The sequence below is a fragment of the Xiphophorus hellerii genome, chromosome 6, assembly GCF_003331165.1.
Source record: "Xiphophorus hellerii strain 12219 chromosome 6, Xiphophorus_hellerii-4.1, whole genome shotgun sequence".
Taxonomy (NCBI): domain Eukaryota; kingdom Metazoa; phylum Chordata; class Actinopteri; order Cyprinodontiformes; family Poeciliidae; genus Xiphophorus; species Xiphophorus hellerii.
In genome coordinates this window covers 1,843,434-1,858,560 of record NC_045677.1, presented here as the reverse complement: position 1 = coordinate 1,858,560, position 15,127 = coordinate 1,843,434, and the positions used below count along the sequence as shown (strand labels likewise).

Here is a 15,127-nt window from a genome sequence, read left to right as displayed (position 1 = left end):
GCACCAACATTGAGCCCACAAGCAGCAAAATGAGTAAGAAACAGATCAGATGTCTTTGGAAAGTTTCTTTGTGAAGGGGAAAAGGCCCAGAGAGACAGGAGAATGGATTTATCCCAGCCCGATAGGTGATTTCCACATTCCAAGCCCGCTTTGCATGAGATGCGGCAATCGACTCGCTAATGAGGCAATGAGGCCTTCAAACTGCTTCGCCACGTAGAAACTAAACACCCTCTGCATAAGCAACACTACGGGTGTCATTGTCTCCCATCACTCCCAGATGGGACTGTCTTGTTGCAGAGAAACAAGCTGATTAATTTGTTATTGTGAGTTAAAATTTTCATGAAAGTAAAATGCTCGTTTTTGTGGCACATCTGTGTCTTTATTTTGTAAACGTTGCCATAACAACCAGAGTCAGAGAGCGTTGGGGCATTGGTCGACACAAGAGGAGAGGAGTAGAGCTTGTGAGTCTTAAGTCTGGTTCACACGGCACGATTTAAGAATTGTCGGCCGATTTTCCAAACCTCTGTGAGCACATATGAGCCAATAAAAGTACAACAGATTCGATTGGTTCTTGTGTCCAACCACGGCAGGAGCAACACGTCAACACAAACCGATGCCACTCACAAACATCCCAATTCCAGAAGAAAATCCCATAAAACCCCCAACATACCATAAATGAATTTAGAGTAAACAAACACGGATGACAATGTAGAAACAATAGCAATAGTTTGTGGATTCATTTTAAGCGAGCTAGTGTCAGCGTCAAGCCCTGACTAAATGAAAAACCTTATCTTTACAACTATATTATGTCAGGTTAATGATAGTTGAAAAATTACCGGGTTTATCAACTGAGGTACCAGTTTCGCTCCAGGTCCACTCATTATCAATTCTGTTCATATTCCTTGTACAAACTGCTGAATAAACATTCATGCTGTTTCCACTGGACAGCTGTTTGGGATTCCCCTCCGTGCTTATGTCACCGCGCTTTCTGATTGCCTACATGTCACATCCAACAGACCCCAATATTACTCCCAGTCAGGGAAAACCCCACACACTGCGATAGTCAGGCCAAGGCAATCCAGCATGTTGAACGTGCCCAATTTTAGATTGGACAGGTTCCGACGTTCTACATAATACACCACACACTGCAGGATGATTGGTTAAAGTTATCGCAAGTGACGATCTTAGAACTCGGAACGTTCTAATTTTGTCCTAAGGGGAAAATTGGGGCAAAAAAAATTAAATTGTACCATGTAAACTAGGCTTTAGAGGACACACCAACATGCAATAGCCTTGTCTGATGGTTCCCCCCTCCCCCCCCGACAATCTCCCCAAGCTGCAGTAAAATTGCCAAGCCCTGACCAGTCCGCGGTGATAAAAAGGTTGGGGACCACTGATCTCGTGGAAAAGCACCTTTACACTGGATAAGAGACCAGTGGTTCTGAGTAGGGGTGCACCAATTGCAGTTTGCTGGCCAATCACCGATTACTGATCTCTTAAAAAGCTTAACCTGCCAATTACAATTTTGGCAGATACCAATTTTTTTTTGTCTGAAATGTTGCTCAATACAGTAAGAAAGTTGTTGAGCTGCAGACATTCTTTGCAACGGTGAGGTCACTATTGTTAATTATAAATGTGCAGACATAACTTGGTGGGCCGGTCTGTCAGACAAATCTTTCTCACCGGAGAGCAAAAGAGGACAGTGGTTGATTCTTTGACCTTTGCCAAGCTAGATAAGATCGGTGGATAAGATCGGCTTCATATGTAAAAATCAGCTGATCGGACTTCCGGAAGCAAATGGAATAGACGGTCGCGTCAGAGCCTCTCTCCCACCTTACTAAAAGAAAATCCTGTTCAAAACTCGTTATTCAGCTCACTGTTTCGACAAAATAACTATTGAACGGGAGGAGAAACACGTCGAGTCATAAAAAAATCGATAAAGATGCCCAAAGCTCAGGATAAATGTGCCCCGGGCGCTAAAGCTAGCACACGTCTGAAGCAAGCTAGCGACAACGTAGCTAGTTCGGGAGCTGAGAGCACTGGAACAAACTTGGACTCGGAAGGAATACTTAAGGCCATAGACAATTTGAAGACTCTCTTGAAGGGGGATTGTTAGAGATTTTTTGGTATTATCATTTTATTATTACTTTAGTTCACATTCAGCCTATAGATCATTGTGATTTTCTGTTTAAAGTGTTCTCTTCCTTATGTGTGTATGGAGGTCACTACTGTCTGTTCAACTTTACGAGAAATAGTTAACACTGAGTTTCTCAGACCTTAAATCCTTTTGCAAGAACACCTCCTAATTTAGTAACTACCTGTGAGCAGTCGTATTTTGTTTTGTTGACAGTATTGACCGAGATTTGAACCGGGCTCAGACCTTTGATCAGATATCACATCTGGAACTGGGTTGTTAGTCGTTTGGGTTAGAAGTTTTACGACCTCTGTTGTTTTTCCTGACTGCCCCCTTGCCTGTTTTTCTTTGACAATAAAAACAGGAGCTCATGTGGAAGCAGATCAGAGCGCTCTGTGAACAGCTCGGAGGAGCAGTTGGCAGAGACTTCTCCTTTTGCAAAAGCTTGATATGAAATTCATATACGTTGTCTGTGGTTCTTTCCTTTATTTAGGTTCGAAAGGAAAAATACCTATCAGGGATAATGCAAAGCTACACAAAACATTGACCATTTGGGACATGAAATCAACGGTAAGCTGGACAGTATTTCCACTGAGGTACAGGGCCTGGCAGGGCGGGTTGACGAGGCGGAGGCCCATGTTCATCAGGTGGAGAACTGGGCAAAGGAGGCAACTGAGGCGTTGTGCTTCTGCATCGAACAACAGAGGAAAACACAGCTTAAAGTGCTTGATTTAGAGTCCCGTTCCAGAAGAAACAACGTATGTGTCTTTGGGGTGCCAGAAGGTCAGGAGGGGAACTCCACTACACAGTATATTGAGACGCTTTTGAGAAACCAGCTACAACTACCGGAGGACCTTGACTTGAAAATACAACGCGCACATCGCACTCTGGCAAGTAAACCCCTACCCGATTCACCACCGAGGGCTATTATTGTCAACTTTCTGGAATTTTCCACAAAAGAAAAGATCTTAAGAGAAGTGTGGAAAAAAGGCAAGATCCAGGTGGGCTCTTCAAATATTCACTTCGATCACGATTATGCACCTGAGATAGTGAAGAAGCGCAGAGAATATATCGCTATCAAGAAAGCGCTCAAGGTAAAAGGCATACGCTTTCAAACACTGTTTACCAACATAAGAATCCACTGGGAATCAGGTACCCGCACATATTCCAGCGCTAAGGGAAGCCTACAACGAGCTGAAGAAACGCGGAATCCAGGTGGAGGAACCGGTGGCAGCCGACGGTGGTTCCAGAGCGGAGTCGAGTCTTCGGGAGCTGCTGGGCTGGCAGCCAGCGAATAACAGCGGTGCTGCGGCAGCACTGAGAGCGAAGAATAAGCTGCAGAACTTCCAGCGGAGCATGTCCGAGTGAAAATAGGCAGAACAACATGACGTAACGCAAAATTATTTTGACTGGGCTCTGATTTACTATTTCGTGGGAGAGGACACTGTTTTTTTTTCTACGTTGGACTAATAGGATGCAGTGATGGGATTTTCGGCTCCTTTTCGAGATGCGGCTCTAATGGCTCTTCTTACTGTGGAGAGCCGGCTCTTTCGGCTCCCAAACGGCTCCCCATATATATTTTTGACATTATTAATTAATTAATAGCTTAAACCTAATTTTATAATATTTTGTTTCATTATTGACATTGTTAAGCACTTATGAGTAAAAATGCCGCATAACAATGCTTTATAAATAAACTTTTTATTATAACCAATTAAATGATCACAAAATAGCACCACTTCCACAAAAATAACTTAAAATAAATTAAACAGTTAAATGTAAATACAAACACCCACCACAATACGAAAAAGTATCAAAGCAGCTTCATAACAGAAAAGGTGCCACAATACAAATATCAAATACAGTGCTATTAAATTAAAGTATAAAACTATGAAGGATAAAAAACATGTGAACAACACAAGTTTTGAACCACTAGAGATGAAGAACTCACTGTATTAAATCACTCAAAGACTTACAGATTGGCGTTGAGAAACACCAGGTGTCTAAGCTTGGCAGGGCTGATCCTGTTCCTTCTCTCAGTTATGATCTGTCCAGTTTTAGAGAAGATCCTCTCTGAGGGGACGGATGTTGCCACTATGCACAGTCTACGTGCCATCACGTGAGAGAGATGTGGATAGATCAGTGCCTTTGTCTCCCACCAGCTCAGTGGGTCAGCACTGCGCTGGAAAAGAGGCTCCTCAAGGTAGGACCTCACTTCCAGAATAGCATCAGCTGTAGGATTCCTGGTTGCAGTGTCTCCGCTTGCCCGCTCCTCAAAAAACCTCCAAACAGCCGATGCTTGGGGCTCCTCCAGCTCACGTGCTGTTGCTCCCTCCTCTCCTCCATGACCCCCTTGCAGGTGAGATGACTGCTCATACCTTGATGCTGCTGTAGTTATTCTTTGGAGGGCTTCGTCGACTGCTCGGTTGTCATTAAAGGCCACCTTTTTGAAACGGGGGTCGAGGATGGTGGTTTTGGACAGAACTGTGTTGTACTCCATCCGGTGGAATTTTTTTGTCCATGCTTGAACAGAGAGAATTCACCAACTCCTTCACGCTCTCTGTGGTTACTCTGCTCTGGTGCTCTGCTGTCACTCTGAAGACCCCTGCACAGTATCAGCATTTTGGAGTCGGTAACATACCTGAAAAAAGAAGCATCAAAATATTATATTTTATATAATATTTATTTATATAGCCTATTTAGCAATATTATTTTAAGTTTCATTTCTAAATTGCTTTACATACTAATAATTTTATTTATTTAGTAGTATTATTTTCAGCCACTTCTAAACCTGTTTGTCAAATAAATAATTTAACAAATAAAAAAATTACAATGATAATATCATAATAAATTTGAATAGGTATCATAGTAATATTATAGTAAAATTCAATGAGATGATGTTTGAACACTGTACCTCTCTGCACTGATCTCCACTGTGACCTGGTCGAAGGGCTCCAGGACACTGCAGGCCTCTTGCAGAGCCTCCCACTCCTCTTGGCTGAGAGGAGCCACAGGTGCATTGATCACCGCCAATGTTGCGATAACCGCATCCTTTGATTCAAGCATTCGCTGGATCATATTTAATGTAGAATTCCAGCGGGTGACACACTCCTGTTTGAGCTTAAGCTCTGCCATAGACATCTGCCGCTGGGTGGATTTAAGTTTTTGGGTGGCTGCTGTGCTTTGGTGGAAAAATTCCACTATTGCCTTCACTTTGTCCACAGTGGGCTTCATAGCCCTCAGAGCATTTCTCACAAATAGATTAATGGTGTGTGCCAGGCATGGATGGTGTGTCCATTTCAACAGCTGGATGGCTCTTGTAATGTTGGCTGCATTGTCTGTGACACAACACACAACTTTGTTTTCCACCCCCCACTCTCTTGCCACTCGGAGGAGCTCTTCTGCCAGGTTTTCGGATGTGTGCCTGTCACTAAACTCAAAACAGTCCAGCAGATGACACCATACTGTAGTTTTCAATGAAATGGCAGGTGACAGACATAAATGATGTGGTGGCGCGGGATGTCCAGCAGTCAGTGGTCAAGCATACAGCTGAGGGTCTCTTCACCCTTTCTTGCAGGGAGGCCCGTGCTGCATCATGTAGGCCTGAGATTATTTTCTGTGACAGGGTTTTTCGGCTGGGGAGGGCATACATGGGATTGAGGGCATGGCAGTAACTCCTAAATCCGACATCCTCTACAATGGAAAAGGGATGGAAATCACGTGCCACCATCTTGGCAAGCTCCTCATCGATTGCGCTCTGTCTTGCTGGAGGTAGAGACTTCTGCAGGAACTGCTTCATAGAGCTCTGGGTTGTGGATGCAGGAAGGTGGGATCCAGGCTGGGATGTAGGAATGGGGGCAGACATTGTTGCCGAAGGAGCAGTTGATGTTCTTGCACCTGAAGAAGCAGCTGCAGTAGTTGTTGCACTCGCGCTGTCAGAAGGTTGTGGTTCCCTTTCTGGCCTTGACTCCTCCAGCAATACCGATGCGTGTGATGTCCGCATGTGCCTGTGCAGGTTGTTTGTTGACCCTGCACGATAGGAAATGCTGACTTTGCACAGTCTGCACTCTGCCCTGGAGCTTGATGTAGCATTAAAATGAATCCAAATCTTGCTCCGTTTTCTGTCAGTCATTTATTTTCACCTATTCAGTTCTCACACTGACTCCCCTTCTTTCTGTCGTGCGTGCTTCTTGACCGCTGAGTGAGTGTCTGTACATAAACACCTGCCGACGAACGCTATACAGCTTGATCAATTGCCTGCCGTTTCCACAAAAAAAGTGGAGATAAACTTTTTTTTCAGTGTTTTCCCGCCACATTATTAATTGAAACTATGTGTGATTGGTCAGATGTGTGGAGCACACGCTTGACATGAGGGCAGTGGACCGACCGAGGGAAAAAAACTCTCCGCTCTAGCACTGGCAGAAGAGCAAAACGCGCAAGGAGAGGGAGAAGGAGGTGGAGAGGGGGGGGGGGGAGACAGCGAGGCACCGCAGGACAAAAAAAAACGATGTGGGGAAAAACTATCGGCTCTGGCACTTGCAGAGCACAAGCACAACAACAGGGAGGCGGAGAGACAGCGATATACTGTAGAAAAAAACCAGGCTCCCAAATAGGATCCTAAAACGGCTCCCATTGTGGAGCCAGTTCCAATCGTTCACTTCAAAGAGCCGGCTCTTAGAGCCGGATCGTTAGCGACCGACACATCACTAATAGGATGGACGTGTTTTTTCCTAAAGGCGCTTCTACTGTCCTTTTCGGGCCCTCTCAGTTTGAGAGGTTTAACCCTCAACTTGCCAACGGGGTCAAGAGTGAGAACAGGGAGCTTCTTCTCATCTTGGAAGTTAGTTTGATATTGTTTTGCTTTATTACTGTTCGTGTTCTGGATTCAGGGGCCAAATCAGTCAAGGTAATTTTCTTTGTATATTCATGTCATATAATTTAAAAATCACTTCCTTAAATGTAAACGGATTGAGTAGTCCAGTAAAAAGAAAAAGGGTCTTAGCTAAATTGAAAAAAGATGGGATACAAATCGCTCTTTTACAAGAGACACGTATGTCTAAACAAGAGCATGATAAGTTTAAGTCATTTGGTTACTCAAACACCTTTTATAGCTCTTGTAGAAATAGTAGAAAGAGGGGGGTAGTCACCCTAATTTCTTACTCACTGAACTTTGAATTGATATCTGAGAAGGGTGACAAAGAGGGCAGATTTGCTATTATAAAGGGGAGAATTGATAATGTTGTGGTCACGATTGTTAATATACATGTACCACCAGAGAGCGACAGGACTTTCTTAAAAACGTTCTTTGACCCCATTATCTCATTTAGTGAAGGAGTTCTTGTTTGCGCTGGAGATTGGAACACAATCCTTAATTATGCTCTAGATACAACAAGCTATAAGAAACAAAAAACTGGTAGGTCAAAAGATTTAAATATCCTGATCCGGGAGATGGGCTTGTTTGATGTCTGGAGGGATCTCCATAATAAAGAAAGAGAATTTACTCATTACTCTCCTGCACACAAAGTCCACTCCAGGATCGATCTGTTTCTGATGAACACCATTGATAGATCTAAAGTGAAGGAATGCTTAATTGGAACATCTGATATTTCAGACCACAACTAGGCCTGTCACGATAGCAAATTTTGCTGAGCGATTAATTGTCTCAAAAAATTATTGCGATAAACGATAATATTGTCTGAAGACCTTTTTACACTGATTTAATGGAAATGACGTAATAATGCATGCGATTTCCTGCCAAAGATAGATACACTTTATTTTCAAAAGAATATTTAACACTGGAACTGATAAACAAAATAAACAAAACAACCAAAAACAAAATGGATTCTCAGTCTCCATTAACAAAAAATGTACTTGATAAAAACTAAACAACATAAAGCCAAAGTGGAAATAAATACTGCATTCAACCAAAAGAGTGCAGATTATGAAGTCTGTATATTATGTTGCCCTTCAGTAATAATTAGATTTAAATAGAGAAGATGGGCACATCGACTACCTGATGCAATAATTCACACTACATGATTTTTTGCTCCTATTTTTCCCCTTATGACAATCTTAGAACGTTGGTCTTTCTAAGATTGTGTGGTGTGTTATGGTAGATCATCGTTGCCGCTCCGATCTAAATCAGGGGTTTTCCCCGACTGGGAGCTTTAACTCCTGTTGAATGTGACAGGTAGCCAATCAGAAAGAACGGATTCTCCTCCGTGTTTTCTGAGGGGAAATTACGTTGGGGAATCCCAAACAGCTGACACGGCGCAACCCGAAGTCCAGCCGACGTGGAAACAACATTAATGTTTATTCAACATGCAAAGAATATAGAAATGACAAGAGGAGGAGTTGGAGCGAAATTGCTACCGCAGTTGATAAACCCGGTAACTTTTCAGCTGTTCTTCGTTAACGTGACGTAAATAGGTTATAATGATTTTCATTCAGTCAGGACTTTACGCTGACACTAGCCACATGCATTGCAGGTAGATTGTAGTAAAGCATTGATTAATGCCTGATTTTAAAATTAGTTAACTGAACTTGTAGCCATTATTTTGTGCCCATTGTTGGACACCACACGGCAGGAACGAACCCGATCGAACCGTTATACCTAGGATTTCTGTCGGCTCATGTGTGGTCTGTCAGGTTTTAAAAATGGGCCGACAATCAGCCCACAGCTCTAAGATCGTGTCCTGTGCGCTGGGCTTTACACTAAGGAAATGAGAAAGGAGGGTCAGTGGAGAGCACCGGAGTTGAGCCTTTTTTCGTTCGGTGTCATCAACAGAAAGAGAAAAAGGCCGGAAGAGACGATAATGCCGATAATTGAAATGACGTCGATAGTTTTAATTTATCGTACGATTAATCGATTTATCGTTTATCGCGACAGGCCTAACCACAACATTATCTATTTGTCCATCAGTTTGTCTAATAGGCCTAAAACAACATTATGGCGCTTAAATATAGGTATCCTTAATAATGAAACCACAACAAAGGAGATTAGAAAATAAATAACGGAATGTGTAAAAGACAATAATAATGGGCAGGTAAATCCCACCTTAGTCTGGGACACGGTCAAAGCAGTAATGAGAGGGAGACTAATTTCTAGAACTGCTTATATTAAAAAAATAAAAAGATTAAAATACAATGAATTGGAAAAAACATTGAGGGAATTAGAATTAAAACAGCAAATGACTAACAATGGAGAATTTTCAGAACTAATTACAGAAACTAAAAACAATATAAATGATATGATACTCGAGGAACTTGAGGAAAAATTACGATTCTCCAAACAAATATTTTATGAATCAGGCCAAAAAGCTACACGAATCTTAGCTAGGCAACTTCGTAAACACCAATTGAAGCATTCGATTACCAAAATTAGAGAATCCTCAACTGGTAACTTAACCTTTGACATGGATAAAATACATAAGACCTTAGAAAATTATTTTTAAAACATTATACTCTACCCCAGAACCAGTTAAAATAACTGCTATTGACAATTATTTGGCAGCTTTGGACCTACCTTCGCTTGGATTAATCCAAAACGAAGCTTTATCTGCTCCCATTACCCATAAAGAATTAGATACAGTTATTGAACATTTGAAAAGTAATAAGTGCCCAGGTAGTGATGGGTTTCCAAATGAATGGTACAAGATGTTCAGGAAGGAGCTTTCCCCTGTCCTGCTTGAGTCTTTGAACTGGACTTTGAGCAGAGCTGAGATCCCACCATCTTGGAGAGAGGCTATAATATCTGTCCTCACTAAAGAAGGAACAAATGTTGAATACTGTGAATCATATCGCCCAATCTCAATTCTGAATGTCGATTATAAAATCTTTACAACAATAATTTCTCGGAGATTGGAGTATTACTTGTTAGATCTAATACACGAAGACCAGACGGGATTCATCAAAGGCCGACAAACTCAGGACAGCATAAGACGAACATTACATATATTAGATCAAGCCAAAAAGCAGGGCCTCAGCGTAGCATTAGTTAGCCTTGATGCAGAAAAAGCCTTTGATCGGGTCAACTGGACTTTTTTATATAGGGTACTAGAGCGTCTGGGCTTTAATAATCAGTTTATTAGTTGTTTGAGGTCACTTTATGATGAACCACGGGCCAGGGTAAAAATCAATGGGCACCTTACAAATAGCTTCCAATTACACAGAGGAACCTGCCAGGGATGTTGTCTAAGTCCATCGCTTTTTGCAATATTCATTGAACCCTTGGCACAGGCCATTAGAGAGGATGATGGGATAAAAGGTGTCAGTTTTGCAAATATAGAACACAAAATTGGCCTTCTTGCAGATGATATAATCACATACCTCCAAAACCCAAATACAACTCTCCCCAAAGTTATGTCAGCGCTAACTGAGTTCGGTCAACTGTCAGGCTATAGTCTAAACATCACAAAAACACAAGTTCTGACAATTAACTATTCCCCTAGTAAATCTATAAGAAAAACCTATGGACTTAAGTGGGATGCCAAAAAGCTAACATACCTAGGAGTACTTATTTCCCGAGATTTGGATGAGTTATTTAGTTTGAACTTTGGTAATCTTACTGAAACCATAAAAAAAGACTTGACAGCCTGGGCAAGGTTACTGCTGGATTTCACAGCTAGGATGGAAATAGTGAGGATGAATCTGCTTCCTCGTTTTTTATATCTTTTCATGTCATTGCCTATTAGAATATCTAGCGCAGAGTTTCAGGCCTGGGACAGGTTGATCTCAAGATTTATTTGGGCTGGGACCAGACCAAGGATAAAATTTAAAACACTCCAATTAATAGGGACCAAGGGGGTCTGGCCCTTCCAAATTTGAGGGAATACTACACTGCCTGGCCAAAAAAAAAGTCGCCACCAAAATATGGTCACACTCTCTAATATTTTGTTGGACCGCCTTTAGCTTTGATTACAGCCCGCATTCACTGTGGCATTGTTTCAATAAGCTTCTGCAGTGTCACAAGATTTATTTCCATCCAGTGTTGCATTAATCTTTCACCAAGATCTTGTATTGATGATGGGAGAGTCTGACCACTGCGCAAAGCCTTCTCCAGCACATCCCAAAGATTCTCAATGGGGTTAAGGTCTGGACTCTGTGGTGGCCAATACATGTGTGAAAAAGATGTCTCATGCTCCCTGAACCACTCTTTCACAATGTGAGCCCGATGAATCCTGGCATTGTCATCTTGGAATATGCCCGTTCCATTTGGGAAGACAAAATCCATTGATGGAATAACCTGGTCATTCAGTATATTCAGGTAGTCAGCTGACCTCATTCTTTGGGCACACAATGTTGCTGAACCTAGACCTGACCAACTGCAGCAACCCCAGATCATAGCACTGCCCCCACAGGCTTGTACAGTAGGCACTAGACTTCATCTGTCTCTCTTCTTACCCTGATGCGCCCATCACTCTGGAACAGGGTAAATCTGGACTCATCAGACCACATGACCCTCTTCCATTCCTCCAGAGTCCAATCTTTATGCTCCCTAGCAAACTGAAGCCTTTTTTTCTGGTTAGCCTTACTGATTAGAGGTTTTCTTACGGCTACACAGCTGTTCAATCCCAACCCCTTGAGTTCCCTTCGCATTGTGCGTGTGGAAATGCTTTTGCGTTCACAATTAAACATACTCCTGAGTTCTGCTGTTGTTTTTCTTCGATTTGATTTGACCAAACGTTTAAGTAATCGCCGATCACGATCATTCAGGATTTTTTTCCGACCACATTTCTTCCTGGAAGACGATGGTTCCCCACCATCCTTCCAGTTTTTAATGATGCGTTGGACAGTTCTTAACCCAATTCTAGTAGTTTCTGCAATCTCCTTAGATGTTTTCTCTGCTTGATGCATGCCAATGATTTGACTCTTCTTAAACAGACTAACGTCTTTTCCACGACCACAGGATGTGTCTTTTGCCATGGTTGTTTAAGAAATGAGGAGTTACTCATTGCATCAGCTGGGGTTAAATAACTTGTTGCCAGCTGAAAGATAATTGCCTATGCAGTACTTATCCAATAGGAGGCTTGTACCTATTTGCTTAGTTAAATCCAGGTGGCGACTTTTTTTTTGGCCAGGCAGTGTATTACGCATCTCAGATGAGAATTATGGTCTGCTGGTGCTCCTCAGAAATGGAGACTGGATGGAAACAGATTGAACTTAGGCAAGGTGGGGTCCAACCCCAAACACGACTGGGAGATAAAATAGTTACAGACAAAAATGGGAATGGTATAGTTGAAGACACATTGTTAATCTGGAAAGAGGTACAAATTGGCAGATGTCACTGGACTCCTGATGTGGCCCTCCTGTAACTCAAACTTTCGGCCAGGAGAATTAGATTCCTCTTTTTTAGGCTGGAAAGATAGAGGACTTGTGGCTTTGTGCCAGTTTGTTGAAGGGAACACCTTTAAAACATTTGAGCAAATGAAAAGGGGTTATAATCTTGAGAACAGAGATTTATTTAAATATTTTCAGGTAAGACATTTTTACAATACTAAAATAAAAAAAGGTGTTCCTCCAGAAGGTAATACTATTTTAAATTTTTTTACAAATGCTCCCATGTAAAACTGTTTCCAAACTATATAAAGGGTTGCAGAAACATAATGGAAATAACACCTTGAATATTAAGTCTAAATGGGAAATGAATTGGGAGTAAAAGTTACAGAGGGTGATTGGCTTTCAATGTGTGTGACACAACAGACATCTACCAGTTCTAAAAGATGGAAGGAATTTGGATGGAAGTGCTTAATTAGATACTTTATTACACCTCAAATTACTAGTAGACACAGAGGAGAAGAACAGCAATGTTGGAGACAATGTGGCCATCAGAACGTCAATCACTCTCATGTATTTTGGTCCTGCCCAAAGTTGGCACCTTACTGGGATGGAATCTGTCAGACTACCGGGATAATTTTGGGGTATGTCATCCCCAAAGACCCCAACATTTTTCTGCTGGGGATGATATCTGGAGAAGTATTTCAAAAAGAAGATGAGTATCTTTTTAAAGTTCTATCAATTGCAAGCAAAAAAGCTATTACACGCTCTTGGCTAAAGAAACTCCCTCCCCAGCTAGACCATTGGCGGGAAGTCGTGGAGGAGATTCACTCAATGGAAAAACTGACATATCTTTTACATATAAAAGGACACTCTTACAACAAACGCTGGTCAAATGGCTGTCATACAAGAACAAGGAAGCATTACTAGGTGTAACATCTTGTAATTTTTTTTTTTTTTAAATGTATATATGTATCAGTGCCCCAAGTTCTGTGTGTGTTTTATGTTTCATTGTAATGAAAAATGTTAAATAAAGAGTATACTTTTTTTTTTTTTTTTTTTAAATCGGCTGATCACCAATTTCCCAAAATTAAGGAAATTGGCACCGATAAATCGGCTGGCCGATATATCGGTGTACCCCCAGTTCTGAGTAATGTTCTCTGATGAAAGTCAATTCACACTGAGCTGAAATGATGGCCGCCAATGATGTTGGAGACGTCAAGGACAATGATGTGCATCAGCCACCCTTGGTGGGCAGGTGAGTCTAGTCAATACAGACCTGACTTGCACTCTGAATAGCACAATGCCTCAGTGCTCTAGTCCCTGACCCTCAGTTAGTATGGTAAATATTAAAAGTTAGTATGACAGTGACAGAAAAAGACTGAAAGTAGGTCTGACTTATTGGGAATGGTAGCCAGGGAACAGACATTTCTCTCTATAAATAACATGGAGGTGATGTTTGTGAACATCAAAGACATCTTAAAAAGCACAATAAACACAAGACAAGCCATTAGAAGATAAAGAAGATGGGCCTACTTCAGTATTAAAGAACAAGCAGGAGGCTCAGATAAGAACTGCTGTATCTATATTTCAAAAGTAGAAATGTAGATACAGTAGTTTAAACCAGGACATGAACGTAGCCGCCCTAAAAAAATAAAATAAAAAAAAACTTACCCAGATCTCAAAGCTGTGATGATACAATCAGCGCAGAAGCGGTGCAGACATTCTTTGGTTGTCATCGTGTTTTTCAACATGTCCAGACAGATAGGACACATAAGTTCACTGTGTAAGGACCTGGGTGACACAGCTATCTCCAGTCCGTCTGTTATTGCCTCCTGAGACAGACAAACATTCAGAGGTAGGTTAGAGCACACTAATGTTTTCTGAGTGAATGCATTCTCTCAGGATACAACATCCTCCTTCCACTTTTCAAAAACAGGAATGTTACTTTAACTGGTCCCTTTAAAGTGATCTATAGATTTGTGTGTGCTTTGTATTTGATACATTGTCAGAACCATTTTTCTAACATATACTACATTGTGTGGACCGCCTGCTCCTTATGTTGCCAAAAGGCTACAAAAAGAAGTATTTTTGCTTGTGGTAGGTTTAGGACATAGGAGTATGTGTGTGTGATTGCATAGTTGTTTATTTTGTATCTATGATGGCCTGGCAACCTGACCAGGTGTACCCTGCCTTTCACCCACTAACACTAGTTAGTGGGTGAAAGGCAAAAGGGGGATGCTGAGATTACTTTCTGGGCCGTTTGGTCGAAAGTAAACTTTACACGTTAAATGAACAACAATACCAGTTTAGACTTTGAGCTACTCGCTAAAACTGTATTGTGTAACATTAAAACATGCTGCAAGTGTATCGATGGCAGCTCTTCGTCTTCTCTTCAGTGTTTTTATTAGCTTCTTGGCGCAGCTCCCGCTCCTGCTAATGGTAGCTTCACCGCATCAGTTCAGCGTTAACACCGGCTGATGACGTTGCTGTGATTCACTTGTCTGATGTCTGTCAAATATTTTATGTTTTATTGAGGATTTTTGTACATATGTTTTGGCAGTGCTGTGAACATATCAAAGCAAAAAGTGTTTTATTGGCCGTCTGGATGCTGTCCGCTTCCATGGAAGGACAATGGACATGTAATTACATGTATATAAACATGTAATTACTAAAATCACAATACTCTCACTGTGTATCTCTCAGAAAAATGAACCA

General features: G+C 41.6%; 1 protein-coding gene and 1 long non-coding RNA gene across 3 annotated transcripts in view; both read right to left on the bottom strand.

Annotated features, from left to right (window-relative positions):
• The window catches only part of rnf2 (ring finger protein 2), a 48,667-nt gene that overhangs the window by 20,490 nt on the left and 13,050 nt on the right, over positions 1-15,127 (bottom strand). For both annotated transcript variants that reach the window (XM_032565651.1, XM_032565652.1), the window contains exon 3: positions 14,084-14,244. In XM_032565651.1, the coding sequence (XP_032421542.1) occupies positions 14,084-14,244 (161 nt within the window). The remainder of the gene's footprint in view (positions 1-14,083; positions 14,245-15,127) is intronic.
• Positions 3,612-7,768, bottom strand: LOC116721744 (uncharacterized). Its single transcript, XR_004339680.1, has 2 exons — positions 6,613-7,768; positions 3,612-4,403 (listed from the first exon to the last, which is right to left on the bottom strand). It is a non-coding gene; the product is annotated as an uncharacterized LOC116721744 (long non-coding RNA).